General features: G+C 36.4%; 1 protein-coding gene and 1 long non-coding RNA gene across 5 annotated transcripts in view; one reads left to right on the top strand and one right to left on the bottom strand.

The window, feature by feature from the left end:
* Positions 1–22,708, top strand: part of LOC120298586 — a 65,982-nt gene that overhangs the window by 24,107 nt on the left and 19,167 nt on the right. For 2 of the 4 annotated variants that reach the window (XR_005554145.1, XR_005554146.1), the window contains exons 2-3: positions 12,956–13,093; positions 19,608–19,668. This is a non-coding gene — a long non-coding RNA (uncharacterized LOC120298586). The remainder of the gene's footprint in view (positions 1–12,955; positions 13,094–19,607; positions 19,669–22,708) is intronic. The other 2 variants (XR_005554147.1, XR_005554148.1) reach the window with 1 other exon arrangement.
* Positions 8,963–22,519, bottom strand: DPT (dermatopontin). Its single transcript, XM_039322486.1, has 4 exons — positions 22,147–22,519; positions 17,872–17,997; positions 11,636–11,743; positions 8,963–10,242 (listed from the first exon to the last, which is right to left on the bottom strand). The coding sequence occupies exons 1-4, from the start codon at positions 22,443–22,445 to the stop codon at positions 10,176–10,178; spliced, it is 600 nt and encodes a 199-aa protein (XP_039178420.1). The 5' UTR covers positions 22,446–22,519; the 3' UTR covers positions 8,963–10,175.

The raw sequence follows: 22,708 nt of genomic DNA, 5'->3' as shown, positions 1-22,708 counted from the left end.
TCTTTGCTCAGCTAGCTCTGGACAGCAGGCTTATTAAGCTAAGCTCTCTCTCCTTTTCCTCAGCTGGCTTCACCTGATCTCCCACCAAAAAAACCCTCCTTCCAGTCTCTTTCTCTCCCCTCTCCTGTTGGCTTCCTCCTCCCTTTTCTTCCCTCCTCAGAGCCACACCAAGCCACCAGACCCACAGCAGCTGCTGGAGTTCCTCATTTTCCTGCTGGATCTGCAGGGCTCCCGCAAAACCTCTCAGCCAGCCCCATTCTTACCCTAGCTCCGCTACACAACATATGGGATTATTTTGGGGCAGCAATTGATATATTTGTCAACTTCCTTTCCCCTTCCATTCTATGTTATCTGCTAGTGGAAAAAGTAATTACCAATTATAAATCATGAGGCAGGATTGGGGTACTTCAAGTGTGTGCTTGAGATAGAAGATGTAGTCACCTTCCATTGCATAGGTGTATAAAGGATTTTAAAAACATCCCAGCTCACAGGTCTGTGGGGTAGAGGAATATAGCTGTGTATGGAGGGTGGAGGGTGGTTGATGCTTGAATAAACTCACAGGCATATTGTCAGAGTTCCCTCTTATCCTGTCACATGCCCTTTGTATGATCCACTGAACTATGAGCTGGGATATTATCATTGGAATCCCGATCTTGAAAATCAGTAGAGTCATATTCAGGAAAAGTCCAAGATGAAAAAAGGGAAACACACAGAAGAATTTCACCCCACTTTCGTAGATGCCAAATCACTAAGTGCTACATGGGAAACACAAGGCTGGCAGTGAATGACCACTACTGGTAGCTCCCCCCACCCCCAACTATTCTTGCAAAATGGTGTTAGCTAATCAAAATGTGCTACTTCCCAAAGTTATAAAATTAAGTGTAGAACTCTATGAATCTCTTTATGAACAGAAGCAGATGAAAATTTATAGAAGACAGAAGTATTAAGAACCCAGTGGCAGAATCCTGATCTTTTTTTCAAGTTCAATCAAGAAAGCTCCATTATTTTTTTTAAAAAAAAGACAAATCTGCTCTTGTTCCACAAGACTGCTAAGTCCACACAATGCCTAATTAGCACTTTTTAAATGTAGGTGAAGTATTAACTAGGCAGATCCCTGTGCACAAGCCATCTGGTTAGTTTTGCTTGCAAATCAAACTAAAATAGCCATGGACAATAGTGCCCAGTGGTTGAGGTGTACCTGTAGCAGCCTCAAGTGCTCAAGTATGAGCAGGGCAGATCACAGTTCTTGATGATATCATTGCTATCGCTATCATAAAAAATTAGAGATTGCTCGAGATTGTGTCAGGAGAAGACAAAAAAATGCAATTACTGAACAAATAAGTATGATTTTAGGCCAACTTTGAAGGCAGGCTGAAGGTAAGATGGAAGCAATATCAAGAGAGCTGTTTTTTTAAAAAAAATAGTTTCCAAGGCATTGTCATGTTAGAAAGCTAGAAGGATGTGGGAATGAATCTTTAAGAAGCATTTGGCCATAATATAATAAATATTTCTTCTGAGGATATAAGATTGCGGTTTAAGAAATGGCTGGTATTATAACTAAAATTTAGCCCATTTTTTCTACAACTCATTGCTTAAAGTTTGTAGGAATCAAAGGTCAACAGTGTATACCAGTGTATAAGGAACCACTGAACTATATTTTTCAAAGATCCTGGAGCACAGGGGAACTACCAGAGGACTGGAAAAGAGCTGATGTAGTTCCCATCCTCAAAAAAGGAAAAAAAATGGATCCAGGAAATTACAGACCTATCAGCCTGACCTCAATACCTGGTAAGATCCTGGAAAAGATAATCAAACAACGAATCAACGAACACCTAGAGGCAAACAAAGTCATTACTAAAAGCCAACACGGGTTTGTCAAAAATAGATCATGCCAGACAAATCTTATTGCATTCTTTGACCAAGTGACAAAATTAGTGGATCAGAGGAATGCTGTGGACATAATTTACTTGGACTTCAGTAAGGCATTTGATAAAGTAGATCACAACCTACTACTTGATAAGATAGAAAAATGTGGGACAGAATCACCACCAGATGGATCCGTAGCTGGCTGACCGGCTGTACTCAGCAAGTGGTCCTCAATGGAACTGCATCTATATGGAGGGAGGTGTGTAGTGGGGTGCCCCAGGGCTCTGTTCTGGGCCCAGTGCTCTTCAACTTCTTCATCAACGATTTGGATGAAGGGATAGATGGGGAACTCATCAAATTTGCAGACGACACCAAGCTGGCAGGAATAGCCAACACTCCAGAAGACAGGCTTAAGATACAGAAGGATTTGGACAGACTTGAACACTGGGCACTAACTAACAAAATGAAATTCAATGGTGAAAAAAGCAAGGTTCTACATTTAGGCAAGAAAAACCAAATGCACAAGTACAGCATAGGTGGCACCATGCTCAATAGTAGTAACTGTGAGAGGGACCTCGGAGTCCTAGTAGACAATCACCTAAATATGAGCCAGCAGTGTGCTGCAGCTGCCAAAAAGGCCAACACAGTGCTAGGCTGCATTAACAGAAGAATAGAATCAAGATCATCTGAAGTATTAATACCACTCTTCAATGCCTTGGTAAGGCCACACTTGGAATACTGCATCCAGTTTTGGTCACCACAATGTAAAAAAGATGTGAGACTCTAGAAAGAGTACAGAGAAGAGCAACAAAGATGATTAGGGGACTGGAGGCTAAAACATATAGGAACGGTTGCTAGAATTGGGTATGTCTAGTTTAATGAAGAGAAGGACAAGGGGGGACATGATAGCAGTATTCCAATATCTCAGGGGCTGCCATAAAGAAGAGGGAATCAAGCTATTTTCCAAAGCACCTGAAGGCAGGACAAGAAGCAACGGGTGGAAACTGATCAAGGATAGAAGCAACCTAGAACTAAGGAGAAACTTCCTGACAGTGGGAACAATTAATCAGTGGAACAGCCTGCCTCCAGAAGCAGTAAATGCTCCAACACTGGAAGTTTTTAAGAAGAGACTGGACAGCCATTTGTCCGAAATGGTGTAGGGTTTCCTGCCTGAGCAGGGGGTTGGACTAGATGACCTCCAAGGTCTCTTCCAACTTTACTACTATTACTATTACTAGACCTAGTCTTCTAGAGAAGGCAATTTTATATCTATTTACATTAAATATATCATTATGCCAATTACATTAGATAAACAAAATTGAAAAGAAATTGCATGCTATTAATTTAAATTAATTGGGGGCCATTCAGTGGAACCCTGATTCTCATTTATATTCATATTAACAGAGAATGACTTATTACATATGTTATATAAGAGTAGGCATATCAGTTTAGGCTCAGTCATATCTTTCTGTTTCCTACTGTATATCTCCCTGGCTACAAAGGAATCCTGATCCACTCATCCAGCTATTTTTAAAAAACTAATTTGCATGTCACCATGTCCTTTCAACTGCCAGGCAGTTCTGAGTCTGCCTACAATCTCTCAAGAGAGAAGAGTCTCATCATGAGCTATTTCCAGCCATTGGTGGAAGTAAAAGACAACAAAGTTCAGATAAGATGTTTTCAAATATCAGTCACTTATCTCACCAATCTCTCTGATCCTTTTCCAGCTTGTTATCTGCAAGCAGCCTTCTGTCACAGCGTCTGGATTTTCTAAGAAGTGCCTTTTCTCACTTGAGTGCAATCTTGCACACTGGAGACATATTAAGCTGGGAAAGTTCCCATAATTGGGTGCAGAATAATTGGCTTGGTTGAATTAAGAAAATGCAAACTGTAACTGTTGGTGTTTGAGACATTCTGAAATAAAGTTACCATGGAAGCTGTTGGTCTGTTGCACATGGGAGGAGGAAGGAGTATTAGAAATATATAATATAAAATTAATAAAGGCAGGATAAATAAAAAAAAGAGGATAAGGTGGAACTGCTTGACATCTTTTTTGTCTTTTCTCAAAAGAGCATTTCCTAATATGATTTAGCAAACAAGGAAAAACACACTTCAGGATTGATAAAAGTATAGTTAGAATCAACTCTGCAATCTTAAATAAACTCTTTTCTCCAGAGCTAAGGCAATTATATCGCAAGATGTTAAAGAAATGGTCAAAATTTCTTCTCAGAATTGCTGCATGCAACTTTTGATGAAAATTGAGTTGGAAATAAACATTGGAGAAGAGACTAGTCTCATTATTCAAAAGGGGAAATGAAAGGATTCAGACAGATCACTTTAGCAAGGTATCAGAAAAGATGGCATTTTGCATGTTGTTAAGAACATGATATCTCTTCTTATGACAGAATGACTTGCCTGTAAGACTAGGAGAATAGGAGTAATGATTTTCATCTCAGTCAGAGTCTTGACAAAATGTATCATGCATTTGTAAACAAGAGGCATAAAAACAGAAAATTTGCAACTGGTTGAACAACTCATAAATGGTTCTGCTCTGTTCTGGAGAGGGCAGTATCAAGTGGGAGATTTTAGGTTTGGCCATATGCTAATTGACAATTTTTAAAATGATCTATTCTAGAGAATAGTATCGAACTGCTATTCATTAAATTTTTAGATGACATCAAACTGGGGTAGGGTGGCTGTCTAATACTTATAGAGGACAAAATCCTATTAAAAATAAAGCATAATGAACATCTTTTTTAATGGAGACACTTAGAAAATAAGAAGCACATCCCCATACATGGTTGAAGAGCACTTTTTGTCTTCCTTTGACATCATCTAAACTATCTTCTCTTGTTACAGCATAACCATTTTCAGTAGAATGCCATCAATAAAAATTACATTATAGCTTTTTGCAGAAGCATCAGGAGTATCTAATATTTATGGCACATCACAGTAGGGAGCTTCTTAGTAAACAGCTATGGACATTGTAAAAGTAATTTCCATTGGGCTTCAATTTCCAGTTTTAAACTCTGCAGTAGGGGGGTAATCTATGTGCATTAAAATGAAAGAAAGTACATTGCCTATAAATAGGTACAAAAGCAATGATTTATTCAAGCTTACATTTGTTAAAGCTTAGCACAAGACATCTTTTCTTTAAAACACTCCTCCGTGTCTCTTGTTTTTCTCAGCTCTTCCTTCAGCTAAGTTAAAGTAATACAGGTAGTGTTTGACTTATGACTTGTCATTTAGCTACCATTTGAAATTTGGATTCTCCAAAACTACTTATGACTTATTTTCCAAGTTATGAGGATCACCCCTACAGTCACATGATCATGTTTTGGGCACTTGACAATCAGCTCACCTTTATGGCCATATGCAGGATCTTGATATCCACATGACCACAAATTGCAACATTTGCTGGTTTCAGGTGTTTGCTTCTGATTTCTTTGGGGAAAATTGGTTCATCTAATGATCACTGTGTTCTCTTAATGACCACTGCAAAAATATTGAAAAATCATGATGTCTTGACTTACAACTGCAATGATTTGTGGCCATAATTCAGGCTTGATTTCAATCATAAGTTGAGGATTAATTGTATACACATGGAACTGGTAAAAAGCTATACCAGCATAAAACTTGTGTCTTTCACTAGTCATCCCTATCCTCTCATAGACACAATGACAACAAATGCAATTGTCCTTGATTACAATTTACAGGAAATGTCAGCACCAAGGACTGGTGTATTTCCCATCCCTTTCATCAAACATAACCAGGAGGAAAGCCTATGCCAATCATTCTTGTTAATGTAGATTGGATTTGAAGCTTGGGGAGGAATTTTGACCAAAGCCAAGACTAATGAGTTTAACTCTCCACTAGAATGCCCTGTTTTTTTTCTCAAATGTTTTGCACAGATTGATGCAAAGGGAATCTGGCTATCAGCTGATGTCAACTGATAGTCAACTTCCTTTTGGAGCAAAGTTTAGTACTATTTCAGAAGAGTACTAAAACTTTGTTCAAAAGCAGTCTGAACATATCTGACAGCTGGCAGGGAAGGTTGCAGAAAACTGTGCATCCCACTCCCTGTTACCATTGCAGATCAGCTGCTGTTCAAGGTGTACCAGACCAGGAATAACTTCAGAGATATAATAGGTACAGGGGAACTGCACTTCAATGAGTAGTCCTCAACAGCACTACATCCACATGGAGAGAAGTAAGCAGTGGGGTACCACAAGGTTCCATCTTGGCCCAGTACTCTTCAATATCTTCATAAATGACTTAGATGAGGGAATTGAAGGGGAACTCATCAAATTTGCAGATGACACCTAACTGGCAAGAGTAGCCAACATCCCAGAAGACAAACTCAGAATCCAGAAAGTTCTTGACAAACCTGAACAATGGGCCCTGTCCAACAAAATAAGTTTCAATGTGGAGAAAAGCAAAGTTTTACATGTAGGCAGGAAAAGTCAAAGGTACAAGTACAGACTGGACAAGAGCTGGCTTAAAAACAGTAACTTTGAGAGGGACCTTGGAGTCCTAGTGGATGATCACTTAACCATGAACCAGCAGTGTGCAGCAGCAGCCAAAAAAAAGCAAATACAATCCTGGGTTGTATAATCAGAGGCATAGAATCAAGATCATGCTAAGTATTAGTACTGCTTTATAAAACCCTAGTAAGACCACACCTGAAATACTGCAGCCAATTTTAGTCACCATATCACAAAAAAGATGTTGAGAGTTTGAAAAACATTCAGAGAAGAGCAACTAAGATGATCAAAGGCATGGAGACTAAAACATACAAAGAATGGCTGCAGGACTTGGATTTGGCTAATCTAGGGGTAGACAACCTTGGCTTTTTTATGACTCGTGGACTTCAATTCCCAGAATTCCTGAGCCAGCATAGCAGTATTCCAGTATTTGAGGGGCTGCCACAAAGAAGAGAGGGTCACATTATTCACTAAAGCACCAGGGGGCAGGACAAGAAACAATGATTGGAAACTGAACAAAGGGAGAAGCAGCCTAGAATTAAGGAGAAACTTCCTGACAACGAGGACAATTAACCAGGGGAACAGCTTGCCTCCAGAAATCGTGGGTGCTCCATCACTGGAGATTTTTAAGAAGAGGCTAGACAGCTACCTGTCTAAGATGTTATAGGTTCTCCTGCTTAAGTGAGGGGCTGGACTAGACGACCTCCAAGGTCCCTTCCAGATCTATTCTTCCAATCTAATCTTCAGAATGACAGAAGAAAATGCATACAGAGTAGAGGAATGAGGTCCTAAAATGTCCAATAGATATCAGGCTTATTATTATACCCCTTTAGGAATCATCTACAAACTCCCTTTTAAGGCCTTGTAATCCCTTAATTCAGGGTAGAGTTGGGGCAACTGGATGGAGCTGAGCATTTATAGGCTGGATGCCTTCCTGATGCCAAACAGTATTTGCAGCAGATTTTTTTCTTTGCACCCTAGGAGAGAAACATCTGCTACTACCTAGGATTGAACTCTCAACCTTCTGAGTGGGAGCCATGTGTCTTCACCACTAGGTCACCGCACCACTCAGTAAATCGCTTACAAAATGATTGCTTAAAAGTATCAGAATATATCTGTGGTGAAACCTGTGTCACAGTAATACAGCTGATACTATTTCAGCTAAGGATGATTTTAAGACAGATTCATTTAAGAGATGGTGATCAGATGAAGTCAACATCATGAAGAACCAGCAAAAAAAAAAAAAAAACGTTGCTAGGGATATGTGTGCCATATTTAGATGCAAATGAGTTCTGAATCACTCTCTCTTTCACCCACCAGTATTAAATGTTTGCACGCACACAGTTTCAAGATGGATTGAAAAAATCCTAAGAAGAATTAGTAGGACCTGCATCTCTGTTGAATATGTTTTATGTTGAGAAATTCCCAAGCTCAACCTTTGCCATTTCTAGTCAAAAAAATTCCAGACGATCAGAAAAAGTCTTATCTAACTTCTTGCATAGCAATGATTACAGAAGCCAAAATTAAGCTCATATGTGAGATACCTTTCCAGGAAATGATAATAAAGCTATTATTTTTGTAAATATACAATATATAAGTATTCTGCTCTTTCAAAGAAACATGGCCTAGGAAATATTTTTCTTAGTGGTAATTTCTCTGGCAAATTCCAGAATTGCAGCATTTGTAGAGAAATACTAGAAGGCTTTCTCAACATTCCTAGCATTTTCCAGTTAAGGACAATTCTGATAAAGATTTAGATCATAGCACTATTGTAGGGAAACTTGGCTCAAGACAGTATCCTTTCTTGTTTCATAAGTATATCTTAAATCAAGGTGTGTGTGTGTGTGTGTGTGTGTGTGTGTACATGCACCTTTGTGCAATATACAATATTGCAAAGATCATAAACTCTTTCCATATAGATCACCCATTCCTGTATATAATTAATACACCATTATTATTCCCTCTTCTGCTTACTTCCAAGAAATTGTTCTTGTGATTTACAATATCATGTTCCTCACAAAAGATTCCACTTCAGAGGAAATTCTGGAGTTTTACTGGTTCAGCCAAGTTAATCTTGATTCCTCAGGAGAGACGTTACTAAAGCTGCCTTCTGAAATGCAAAGATTTTCAGGAAGGGAACCAGATCCCAATTATGAAAGTTTTCTTTCTCTTGTTTTCACATGAAAACTGAAGCATAGTGTTTTAAGTGTTAATGTGAGTATGCTCTTTAGGCTGCATTAATTAATGGATGGGTTGATTCATTAACAATGCAAAATGATGCCCTTTCCTGAATTTCTATTCTTGCTAGATACAAAATATTTCACTTTAATTCTTTCTTGAATAGATGGAATTCACTTCAAATGCATTTTGTACAACTTATTCATATTTTAAAATTTTCCTAATCCTTCTCAAAGGCATGCTGATTACAATTTTAATACTTTCATAATGAGTGAGACCAAATCCATAAACAATCATTTGTATCTATTGTTTTTGAATATAGTAGAACTTTGCTAATTTATATTAAGCAATTAGTAACAGAATGTCTACAGCTAATTTGTTCGCAATTATTAAATGCACAAACAATTGTTGAAAGCTGTTTAAAAGCTACTGAATTGCCATATAATTTTATTTATTTTATTCATTTAATTGTAAATAATTCATAATATACTTGAATAATAGATACAGGTATTTAGAATAAATTGCACAGCATTTGTTTATATTTTATTCTTAAGTAACTCCCTCAATGACTTCCTTCATAGTTAAGCCTTAAACAATGTTCAACAAAATTATATTCACATTTGAGCTACAAAGCAAAAGCCACTGGAATATAATCGGTTTTTGTACAGAGTTACACAATTGCCATTGCTCTTTTCCATGGGGTTTCAGTATTCTAGAATTTATTATGGTCTCTAATTACAAGGGAAGCAACACGGATATATAACAGTTAACAAAAATAATTTGATACCATTCAACATGGAGATATTATGGTCCTCAGAATGTATTTTAATCTATTTCATTTGAAGTGTAAACAAACAATTAAAAATGTAGATGAACAATCTTTAAAAGTGACTGCTACCAACCAACCTTGATATAATATAATAATGATATGGTTTGCAAAGGTGATTTTTTTTTATTTTTTATTTTGCTAATCTCAGCAGTGTGAACAGATATGAAGAAAGCTCAAGTTAGGGAGCTTTTGCTCTTTTGTAAGTAAGTGGATGCAGTGGATATAAAGTTGCTATGCAAAATCAAGCTGTATTTGTACAGAGTAGCTAAATAACAAAGGAAGTAACTTTATCCAAGTTTAAACAAGTAACCATCTAACCATTTAAAAAAACCAGGAAAATGATCTGCAGTTTTCTCAAAGATTGCTCTCTGCCCAGCAGCTACTCATATGCCCAGGTCATAATAGTGATATATGTGAGAATTGACACCAATATAAGGGTAAAAGTTCTACTATTATGGGAAGAGAGATTGGCCATGCATACTCCCAAATTAACATTAATTCTGCAGGTGCAACTGACTAGGCAGGTAATGGACTGGAAAGCAATGGAAATTCAAGTATTATGTGCGCAGGCTCTGCAGAGGTTGTGAGAATACAGGCAGAAATTCTATTCTCTAATTAAGAGCTCTATGAATTCCCCTGCAGAAAGTGAAGAAATAACTCAATATTGTACTTACCAGCCTTTTTTGAATACAAGAGTCAAACCTCTGTAAGAGGTTGATGCATTTATTACTGATTTGACTTTCTTGCCTTTTTTTTCCTTTCACCCTTTTATTATATTTCCCACCCAAACTCCAAAGTGTAGCATATATTCAGAATTTTTAAGCATTTTGAAATTGACAATCAAAATTTGTCATCCTGCAGACAATAAATTTCCACTGACGATCTCTGCAAAGGAAGAGAAATAAAAATAAGGTTTAATACACTGTAAATAAGAAAACAATACCAAATATATTAAGATTATGAATTAAATTTATTTACAGTAAAAAAAAATTGAATTATGGTTTTTCTAGCGAAAGAAAAACAACTAGCAAGGTCTCTAGCGTGATTTTGAAATACTTGGGCCTTGAGCCTAAATAAAATTGGAAATCTGATTTAGAATGGCTATTAATGATACTTCATAGAATTTTTCCAAATGCAATTTCATCCAGGAGCAATGCTGCTTGTAATCAAACTAAAGCAAAATATGTTGCATTGAAAAAGGGGGAGAAATACATTTTCCATTATTAAAAATGAGCATATTTTATGGCTATATTCTTTCAGCTCAGATGTAATGATTAAGTGGGGCCAGTTTGGTGCAATGGTTAAAACCACCAGGCTATAAAGTATGAATCTTAATCCCACTTTAGGCACAGAATCAGCTAGTTGACTTTGGACCAGTCACTTTCTCTCAGCCCCAGGAAAGAGGCAATGGCAAGCCATTTCAGAATTTTTTTCCAACACAACTGCAGGGACTTATTCAGGCAGTTGTCAGGTGCTAATCATCACTTGAAGACACACCCCAAAAAGAAAGTTTTATAACAGTATTGATTATCCATTGATTTGAATTGCTTTTTATCTCAAGAATGTTCAAACTACTCTGAAAGCAAATGTACAATTTGCTTGGTATTGCTTCCTTTTGCTCTCAGTTGTAAAGAATGGTCAAGAACTGGCCCCATCATATATTGATTCTTTTATTATGTTAATTCACTAAATAAACAAGGTTATCCTCTCTAAAAGTTTACAGCACAATATCAGGAATTCAGTTGCAGTTTCTTTTGGTTTTACAGCTTCAAACTATTACTTTAAATTGCTTCAGTTGTTAAAGAATCTTCCTTTAATTCTGTAAAAAGTTCCAAAACCACTTCAGCCAAATAAGTACAGAACTATAATTCTATATTCTAAAAATATTGAAATTAATAACTTGAATTACTCTACAATATCAATATCAGAATTTAATATATAATAAAGTCTCCTTTTCCTATTAATGTCTAGGGCTAAGCTCTTTCTACACTTAAGGTATTTGTTTTGGAATTGCCATTACTGGAGGGAGGTCTATTAAGATAATATTGGGGGGGGGGTGTAAAAAAAGATTGATATCTATCTGGCTGTTAGCTAATTGTTAACTGTTAAAGGGCAATTGTCCTTCTGCCTCTCAGAAAAGTCATCATGCTTTCTATTATATCCATTGCTCCCATCACACCTAGGTAATTATTTCATCTTTGTGTTTTTTTTTCTTTAATATTTCATGCTTAGTGTTAAGGGAAAGATTCAGCTTTAAAATAGCATTTTTGAACCTGACCTTTCTACACCAGAGAAAGTTGTAGCTGCTCCGCGGATATAATGATCATAAGCATACAACATCATGTCCATATCTTCTCCATAGTGCTCTGGATGTTCTGATGTCATCCTTATAAATCAGGAAAAAGAAAACAACAATCATTTCTGCAGTTTGTACAGGAATAATAGCCCACTGCAAAACACATTGATACTTGAGACTCTGTTCAGATTGTTGAACACATATTTGATAAATCTCAGACCTGAAAAATAATTATTGTAAGTAATCTTCAGCAAGTAGGAGTAGAATGTTCTTTCTTTCTTTTTTCAAAGAAGTTTCAATCTTATTTTAAAATTTTTAATTACAGAATATGACTATCCTTGGTCAGAGTATTAATACTTTTTAAAAGCATGAAATAATGCTTCCCCAGAGACAAGTCAGTAGATCCTAGGAATCCGGTCTTCTCCTATTGATACCAATTCCTGTGGATCTGGGAATGGAGACAGAAAAAAAAACTATGAGTTTTATCAGTTTAATTTTCTATTATGTGTCTTAAAATGTGATAGGATCCAATTTAGTCACTGGGACCAGAGGTTTAATCTTCCAAGCTTTCAAACTCATGCTCCCATTCTCAGGGAACTTCTCTCTCTCTCTCCAGAATGTAAAAATGTGACCTTTAATCATAAAATGTGATCTTTAAAGTGGTATTTTAAGGTCACTAGTCATAGCTAGCCAAAGAAATGAGTTTTGCATTAAAACTAGAATAAGGAGTTTTAAGTCTTTGGTGAATGCAATAATATATATACTATACTATCCAAAATCAACATATGAATACAATGTCCATCTTGATCATGGACAAAATTCATCTGTCAATCCACTTATAGGCTTGTCCTTTTCCCTTTATACTGTATATGAGTCAGACCTTGGAATGAGTTGGGCCAGAGGCAGTTGTTTTCAGATAAATTGGCTTTCAATCCAAATAGGTCAGAAATGTATGCAAGTCAAGAGCAAAATATTGTAGATTCTGTTCCAGAAAGGCTGATGACTTCAGAATGACCAGGAGTACCTAATCCAAATCAAGCATGGTTTAAAATTTAAAGGAATAGGGAGAATCAGAGGCTAGATTTATAGACCAAAATTGACATGGGTTTACTAATGGTAGTTAAATACTCAAATGTTTAGTAATTCTTGATTCCTATTTCTATGGCATCCAAGGTGATCAATATGTTTCTGATTTAACAATTAAAATACAATTGGGATTGTATAGATTATCTATTTCCACATTTATTAGCATGCTTGGATACTATAGGAAAAACTGAGAGTTAATCAACATTTGCTTTTCAGAAACAATAGCAGAGGACAGAGAACTATCAGCCAATTAGTGCTTCTAGAGAGAAATGAATGCCTCAGTACATCCCCTCAGTTTCTCCATCATAAAGAAAGCTAAAGACTGTAGTACAGAAAACTGGACTAAACAAAATGGTAAGCATATAGTCACATCTTGATTTGTTCTGAGTGGTAGAATGGTGTTCAGTTTATTCAATAATGAAATTGAATTTCCATCTGGGAGAGGTTACTATTATCCAAAGATGTGATGGGGAGATATAATAAAAACTCTTTTCTGCAGTAGGTCAATTTCATTCTTTTATTTCATGAATAGACAACATGATGCCTACCAGGATGTTTATCTTATCTGACTTTAATTTTTTAATAATGAAATTGGAAATATCCACATTGTATCATTTTTTAACATATCTTCATTTTGGGGACTGCTTCATCTATATTCTTAGAAAATGATAACTGTAGGTAGATAGCAATAGCACAGTCAATAACACTTAGACTTATATACCGCTTCATAGTGCTTTACAGCACTCTCTAAGGAGTTCACAGAGTCAGAATATTGCCCCCAACAATCTGGGTCCTCATTTTACCAACCCTGGAAGGACGGAAGGCTGAATCAACCTTGAATCAGTCAGGATCAAATTCCTGGCAGTGAGCAGAGTCAGTCTGCAATACTGCATTCTAACTACTGTGCCACCCCAGCTCCTTACAGTTGATACAGTCATGTAATGGGTTTGCTTGTTGAAAAGTAAAAAAAATAAGGGGTAGAGGAGTTATAGCAAAATACTCCGTGATGGGATTCAGCCGGTTTGCACCGGTTCGGCAGAACCAGTAGGTAAATTTTGCTGCATTCAGAGAACCTCCCAGGCTAGAATGGCCCACTGGAAATGTGTGGATGCCACTTCTAGAACTCCGTTCTAAGCCTCAGAGACAACCTCCCAGGCCTAGAACGGCCCACTCGAAATGCGTGAATGCCACTTCCGGAAGTCCGTTCTAGGCCTCGGAGCCCAGGCCTACATCAAATAAGAGAACCAGTTGTTTAGGTATTTGAATTCCACCACTGAAAATACTTATAAGTTAGAGGAGTCAGCAGGGTATAACATTACCTGCTTGCATGTAGATTAGTGGTCAGTTTTTGGCCAGTCACAGTTCCCATGACATATCTGTTGTAAAAAATCCACAAAATTCCACCATGTACCAATCACCCCAGAGAGTTGCATATCTTTATAGTGTTCAATAAGATGGCATAGGAAAAAATTGTACATTGTGGTACATTGCCCAACAAAAATGAAGAATGTGAAGTTTCATTTTGTTAGCACAGGGCAGTGGCGTCTATCTGTCCATGCCTCCCTAACAATTACAGAGAATAAAATTACTCTATATTTCTCCATAATTAAGCATATGGGCACCAACTTTGTAGAGTAAGTTTACTTTTTCATAAACCCAGCATATGTGATTTAATTACTGTTTTTTCATCTGCTTTTTTTTTTTCAAAAGAACATTCCATGTATTGTCTAAGTATTATCACAGAATAGCATTTCTGAGGAAAAAAATAGTTTAAAAATCACCAAATAATGAACTCTGAAATTCTGGAACTATTTACAATTCAGACTGATTATACTATGTCAGGCATTTTCAGCTTGTCTATGCAATGCACATGGAAGCAATAAAATCTGGGAAAACGTTTCTTCCTTATTTGATTAAAATTGCACACTGTTCTCATCATTTTAACCAGGTCTCCAGATAGTCAATTGAAGAGTCTCCATATAGCAGAGTTCTGTGCAGCATAAATGCTGCTTTATAGTGGCTTGTTCTTTGTCAAGGCAGACTCAAGCATGTGATAGAGGGAATACAGCTTGTGAACACATTTTTACCTTTTCACCATTTGACATAGACCATTATTTCAAATTACATCCACTGACACACTAAGTGCAATCTTGAACTAAGTTTTTACACCCTTCTAACAAAGAAGAGATGAGAATCTGAATCTGCAACTGACATAATAATTTGCCTGAAGGAACCCTGAAGCTGAACTTCAGAGGAACAGAAACAAAGGTAATACTGTAGTGACAATTAATATCACCTTTCAGCAGCTTCTCCTGCTTTTTTCAAAATCTGCCCATTTTGTTTGGTGACATGCCACCATGTCCCATTCTTGCTTAGTTTTCTGAGGTTTTCTGAAGTTGCAGAAGCTGCACAAGAATGGGGTGTGCTCCCATGAGGCTTCTGGAGCCTCCCAAAATCACCTGAGAACAAGGTGTGCTTTCCCACTCATTTTAGAACAGTGTTTCTCAACCTTGACAATTTTAAGGCATGTGGACTTCAACTCCCAGAATTCCACAGCCAGCAATGCTGGCTGTGGAATTCTGGGAGTTGAAGTCCACATGCCTTAAAATTGTCAAGGTTGAGAAACACTGTTTTAGAAGCTGCAAGACCCCACTAGAGAATTCTCCAGAGTTTTCAGGCCTCATGCAACCTAGAGCTGCCTCCTATAGGATTTTTTTCCCTCAGGGATAAAGACTAATTGAAAAATATTTCCAGTTATGTACGTTACATATTGTTTCTCTTGTGTCTGGGGAAAGAAGACGGTGGCGTGACACATCAGCAGAATCAGGTTAGGCATTTTATGCATTTTTGACACACTGAGCCCAAAAAGGTTTGGCATCACTGAGCTAGATAGTCCTGAATATGCATCCTGGCACAGGTCTTCTAAAAGGAGCGATATGTTGTTTAAAATGTGATTAGCACCAAAGAACTGAGACACCTGTTTCATATTAAGCACAGATCTTTATGACAGGCTTCAGCAATAATATTAACAAACTACTTTTCATAATGCACAATTGTTACCTTAAATGAAGATAGGATATATCAGCTGACCCTTGAAGAATGTTCAGAGGTTTAGTTTGTTTTATTCAAATTCATACATGCTACAGCTTCATGAACATTAACAGATGGTTAGATAAAGGCTTCAGATCAACTATTGCCTGAGTTTACCATTGACACTTCATGTATGATTTAAGGGCACTTCTTCACTGCTGTCTTAACTGCTCCAGTCCTCTGAGGATGCCAGATGGATTCTAAGTTCCTGTAAGAACATTCTGTCCAGATTGGGATGCTTTAGTATGGTTGCCAGGTGTTCAGTTTGGATTGCCAGCAATCATCGCTCCCATTGGGCAATTTACCTGCTGCTGCAATTTCCTAATTTTCCATGCCAGGAAAGTGATTGCCCATCTCTTTCCTTTCTGTGGGCAAATTCTCCTAAACACACTTTTCAGAAAAGTATGCTTCTTCCAAATTAAAAGCATAAAACGCACACATAATAAACTGTCTTGCATTTGTCAGGTGTGGCTTCCTAATCTATGCTACCAGCTATAGTATATGCAGTGCTTATAACATTTATGTAATATGCAGAATGCTACTGGTTTGGAGTATGGTTGAAACATGTTTGTAATCAGTATTTTTTTTCTGAGTTCCTACATTATTACTTGTTTCACACAGTGAGAAAGAAATGTTTTACCCCAGCTCCTGAATGGCTGAAACCATTAAGTACCAAAAGCTGTTTTAAAAGATTGGGGGGGGGAGAAACTCCAGTTTTTAACATTGTAACTGAATAAATAGTTCTGTTTGTCTAAGTAACTTGAATGGGTTTCGTTCAGTTAGTTTAAGGACACATTTTGTCAATGTTCCTCTTAACAGGACAGATAAAATTTGGATCATAGATTCTCTTTACTGCAGCTGCATTAACAATCTGTGAATTTGTGATGTTAAGTGATTTGTTGCAGGTTTCAGAAAGCAGTGACTAATTGGCAGAGTTGTCTATGTATAATTATTATAGAATACTCTCTCCTCAATTCATTGGAACTTATTTCTGAGTAGACATATCTACCTACAAAGGAGCAACCTCTCCCCCTAATATCAAAAGTAATGTAGTAGCAAATAAATACTTTCATTTACCTGGGATGACTAGAATGATTTTTAACAGATAATGAAATAAAGGAGTTCAAAAGAGATTTTTGTAATAATGAATGATCTCAATCACCTTTATAATAAAATGGATAAATGTACTCTATGATCCAGAAAGAGAAATTACATTTTTAGGTTCCACAAATTATTTGTGTAAATGTATAAGATCTGTCATTCATCTTTGCTTATAAAAATCCAATTCATATTGATAGAGGTTTTAAAATATTGTCCTTAAATCCAAATAGGTTATTAAGAATATTTGCATAAACAGACGGATTGGGTTGGAAGGACTAGGGTGCAGATAGCAATAGCAATAGCACTTAGACTTATATACCACTTCACAGTGCTTTAGAGCCCTCTCTAAGCAGTTTACAGAGTCAGCATATTGCCCCCAACAATCTGGGTCCTCATCACCTTGTCCTTACTCTAGGAAAAGATAGTTTCAACAGATGCCTTTTACAAATATTTTATTTTTCTGTCTTATAGGAAAGAGAAGTGTAGATTTTTCTCTGCAACATTCAAGTGCTCAGCTAATAAAAAGATTCCCCAAGGATTGGTAGCAAGATAAAAACACAAGAAATATAAAATCCAGCTATCAAATTATTAATAATTTTTGACTTGGTAATTTACTATATACACATAAATTATATTTAGAGCTCATTGTTTCCAAACGGTTCAAGTAAGTTAACATTTCATCAAATATAATAAATCAAGTTTATCTCTTCTTTGATTGGTTTCATAGTAATCATATCAATGGCAAAATAGTAAAAAATAATGTATTGATTTGTGTACATTCTGTGGAATTGTCCATCTCTGCCAATTTTTCCCTCCTTTTGTGTTTTTGCCATTTTGTCTGCTGAAGATGTAATGACTTGGACAACATTTTCCAGAGCTTGAATTGTAATAATAAAGATACTGCCTTAATATGGATAGACAATTCAGTTTTGTGAACTCACCAACATGAATATGGACATCTCCGGCTGTAGCGGCAACAATAAAACTGCCACTCTCGATCAAGCACAGATGGAAAATATTGGCTCTGGAATCCTGCCACTAGGCCATTATTTGAACATGTTTGATACCTGGGCGGGGGGAGGAGAGAGGAAAAAAAATAAAATACATAAACATTAGGAAAATAAAAATCATAATTAGAAGTCCCGACTTGCAGATTATTAGAAACCACTGACAACTGACCAGCATCCTGATGAGAATTAACTATGACCAGATTTTCATAAATAACTTTTTCTCTTAAAGAAAGATAAGAAAGGAGATAAAATTGTGAAGCTATTGAAGCTATCCATCAGATAGGTTTCTTTCTATTTAAATTACAGCATTTGTTTGTTTGGTTGGTTGGTTTTAAATTACATTTGAGCTACAAATTACTATATGCATTTCTTTTTGTTTTGGGAAAATGGAAGTGGCCACCCTAAAGCCAGTATAAAGAGATTCTTCCTGCTCCCTTCCTCCATTTCATTTTTAATAAGTCTACTAAGTCAAACATCTAACCATGTGAAACATTTCCTCATATTGCCATTTTTCTTGCCTGAAAAGCTATAGCCTCTTTTGTTTTTTGGGGAATAGAAGCCAAACCATCTTCTTTCATTTTTTAAAAAAATGCAGTGCAAGAAAATCTTGGCTTCATCCTCTGCACTGTTTGATTTGGAAGAAGAAAAATAGATATGCAGATATTCTCTGGGCACGTCAAGCCTCTATTTTCATTCTCCAATCCCTTGGAATCATTTTGAAATGGCTTGGGGTTATTCTCACCACAGCGATCTTTCAGATGTAGAGAACTCGGCAGGAATCAATCAGCATTCCTCACCACTAGGCAATAAGGAGTGCAGAAATCAACATTTGCCATGCTGGTGTATTGTTTCTTATACTTTTTTCCTCCTTAACAGTTAAAAACAACCAGGACTGCTTTGAAGATAAGCAGTAAAGCCATCTTTAAAACCACACTGATTTAAGAAAATCATTGTGAAGATAATTATAGTGCTGTGGTAGCTAATTTTGCCATGTGGAAGAGGAGGAGAAGCCAAGATAAAATGGAAATTCCCACCAAGAAGAAAATGTCCTACCACGAAATCCAATGTTTTTGACAAAATAAAAAGAGAACATTTTTCTTTTTATATTTCCCTCTGATTATCTCCAGTAACGAGGAAGGGACTGTAGAACATAGACTTTCTATTCTGTAAGCTCCAGCTTCAGTCCTTGAAATTGCCAAGAAGTCAGGAAGAATCCCGGCCTGAAATCCTAAATAACTGTTGCCCTTCAAGGCTGATATGTTGGAATTGAAGGATTAAAGATCTGACTCAGAGTGAGGCAGTTTCTGAGGTGATTTTTAAAAACAGAATTAAAGGTAACACAATAGAAATACTTGTGCTCCATTATCCTATCTAATTAAGCAGATTTGCTGGGCAAAAATAAAATTCTCTGCTGTGACTCAACCATAGGGAAAAGGATGATATAATGGAGACAGAACAGGCCTCTGAAATCATCAATCCCTTATTAACCATTGGAAGTCCTGGGCACTTTCTTAGCTTACAAGGTTTTTGTGAGGATAAATTGTTCAAAATATCCCTTGTTTAGGAATAAACCTCTTTGTTTCCTAACAATAATGATACAAGTAAATATTTATTGCATATATTTAATTGTTTGTATCTTTTTTTCACTTTAAATGACACTCATCTAGATCTTCCTTCATCAAAGAAACTGTCAATCCCATTTCTCAGCAGCCTTGGCATCAAATCTATGTAAGTTTCAATAAACAAAGCCCAAAGACATATGCAAACATAAATACTATTGTTTTTATAGTAATTATATTAAGAATTATCATTATAATTACACCATAAAAACACAACAAAAAGGGCTAAAAGAATTTTTTATTTCTCTTTTTTTCCTCTTTCTTTTCTGCATTTTCTGCATCTTCTGCAATCATAAATACTATTGTTAAGATGTGAAAATATTTTGTATTTAGATACTGCAATGTCTTCATTTAATCTAAAATGCTAAGCGAAGGTGAGATTGTTTCTTATTACAGCATTTTACATTTCAATATTTTGATAATCAGAAATGTAAAAATGTCTGACTAAACAGGATTCCACACAAGCAGTTTCCTCATGTAATTCTGGCAAGAATGTAATAAGGGACTTAACTTTGGGATTCTGAGGTAGGTGGGAAAGATGGACTATAAGACGATGAGGCACAGTGTTCTTTGCCAAAGTGAACTAGCACTTCCTTGGTCTGATAAATATTTGGCGTGATAACAAGATTTTCAGGTTTTACTATGATAAATGACAGATTGTTATAGAAGTCAAACAATCAGGGGAATTAGTGAGTGCAATAGAGGTAGAAAACTAGAAGTCCATTCCAGTATTTGTATTTCCAAAGTGGGTCTAATAAGAAGCCCAAATGTTGATGTTTCTAAGAATTCTTAAGGACTAAAATGGTTTAATAGCCTCTGAATTCTGTCCCCTGCCCCAAATAAAACAAGTAAAAAAATATGCTGTTGCAGAGACAACATGAGCTGTCCTCTTTGCGTGCTTCCATAGTAGAGGCTAGCTGTTTTTTTTTTGTTTTTCTTTGTTGCAGTTCCTTTTTCACACTAGCACTCTATGCAAGACAGCACTTAAAACTATGGATTGCATTTCAGTTGGCTGAAAAGCTTGAGAGGAGTATCCCACATCAGTTCTTGGGGTGGTATCCCATATTATACTGGTAAGGAAGAGTCTAGGCAGGACATTCTCCTTTCCCTTGAAGCCCTCTGTATGCTGTCAAATTTACTCTAACGGAAGGATATATTTGCTTCAGTAGCACTAAGGTAGCCACAACTTTCCCAAATGTCATTCCTTGGGGAGTAAGGGATCCCAGATTTTGGACACATTCTGTAGTTCATTTGAGGTACCTTGCTTCAAAGACTGTTGTCTATGTTTCACCCAGTTAAAGGTCATGACAATGAGCATTTTACTAGTATATAAATTTAAAATGCCATATCAGATAAATGGATTAAGTGCTTTGCAAGAAATCAGGAAATCTTGAGCATTACCACAAGGTAATCTGGGTGATTCTGGGCCAGTCACTCTCTTTCTCAGCCCAATCTACCTCATAGGATTGTTGTGATGGGGAGATAGGAGGAGGAGAGAGCATTGCATACATTGGCTTGAATTATACAAAACAAAGTTAGGGTATTAACCAAATAAACATATAAATAATTAGATAATTCCATTATGCAAAAACAGCAGTTTTCACTCAAAGCTTCTTTTTACAACAGACATATGATTCTTGCAATGTTCTCTTAAATATTTTGCACATTAATAATAGAATTCAATTCCAAGTCCTTGGGATCTGAACCTTGCAAATATATACATTTTTAAAATTTAATTTCTTTTTGTCTTTAAAAAATAAAGAAAAAATGATGACCCTGGGGAATAATAGAGGTATTTAATAGTGACACATACATGTTTAATTAAACAGACATCTTTCTTGGCATCTGTATACTTAAAATCTAAGACTGAAGTTTATTAACTGTCAATTAAATAACTGAATATTTGTTATCCTGTGATGTCAAAACAAGACACGAACCAGATCTGTGTACTACCACTATCCCCATGTTGTGAAATTTGGTTTGTCATGGGCCAGTCCTTAAAATGCCTGAAGAACAATAATTGTTGCAGACAGTTAACTGTGATATAATTAAAGCTATAATTGCTTATATATATTTACATAGATTTATTTTTATTCTGCCATAATGTTTTCATTTGGCTATTTTTTATAAAGTTTTGCAAGTACTACTGGTGCTTCAAGAAATTTGTTTGACTGGAGCCAATAATGGAACAAAACAAGGGAATAACTTACGTGACAAGCATTTTTTTTCTTCTCCCCACAAAAAAAATAACAAAAATAATTCAAATGTCTTAGAAAGATGAAAAATTTTACCCAGATCAAACTTTTAGGATAAATTCAATAAATTAAGGAACTAACAATTAATTATTTAATTAGAAATTAATGCAATAAATGTACTCCATTTACCTCATAAGATAAAGAAAATATTACAACTGCTTCATAGAAATGAATAATGGCATCACCATTATAGTACACAAAACCGATGATACTAACTTAAGAAGTTATTATGGTGTTAACATGCAGTTTTGCATCCATCGTCTGAAACATTGCATCAGCCTAACTACACATGACAAGGAGTCTATGTTTAAACTACGTTTAAACTTTCCTACCATTGCAGTCCAGCTCTGTTGATCTCTTCCCACCAACATTCAGTAGGCTCTCCAAGCGTATCTGGGGTGGGCATGCAAGCATAATTCCACAATCTGTCAGATCCTTCCTTCTTGCTGAACATGCTCCTCACCGCTACAATCACTTGCCCATGAGGGCACTGGAAGTTGAAACCCTGCCGGTACACATTAACCCAGTCATCATTAGTCCCATAGTTATCATAGGAATGGTAAAAGTTCCCATATTGGCCCCATGCCACTGTGAATAGAGGCAGCAACATGCAGAGAAGAACAAGGTCCATGTTACTTGAGCTTCTGGCTGCTAAACGCCTGAGTGGTGTGGTTGTGCTGATTTTTTTATAATCATCTCTAACATTTGGATTCCAGATGTGGAATAACTAGCTCCAAATGCTATGTGTCATTGTTTAGATAAGATGTCTGAGCAAAAGAACTGACTGCAGATACATTTAATTAGTTTTAAGGTGGAATTTTATAAGCACTCTATCCTTTGCATAATCAGGACTGGGATAACCTAGGACTATAAATCATTTATAATCCCATATGT

Source organism: Crotalus tigris, unplaced genomic scaffold, assembly GCF_016545835.1.
Source record: "Crotalus tigris isolate CLP2741 ecotype Arizona unplaced genomic scaffold, ASM1654583v1 scf7180000024115.3125172, whole genome shotgun sequence".
Taxonomy (NCBI): Eukaryota; Metazoa; Chordata; class Lepidosauria; order Squamata; family Viperidae; genus Crotalus; species Crotalus tigris.
The sequence above is the reverse complement of the archived record's forward strand: the minus strand, read 5'-3'. Positions and strand labels throughout refer to the sequence as shown.

Bases quoted from the DNA above. Each gene is read 5' to 3' on its own strand.
- DPT (XM_039322486.1), bottom strand. From the start codon at position 22,445: ATGGACCTTGTTCTTCTCTGCATGTTGCTGCCTCTATTCACAGTGGCA. The intron at 11,744-17,871 runs GTGAGTTCACAA...CTGATTTATAAG, and splicing joins AGATGTCCATATTCATGTTG to GATGACATCAGAACATCCAG. The intron at 10,243-11,635 runs GTCAGGTTCAAA...CTTCCTTTGCAG, and splicing joins ACTTTCTCTGGTGTAGAAAG to AGATCGTCAGTGGAAATTTA.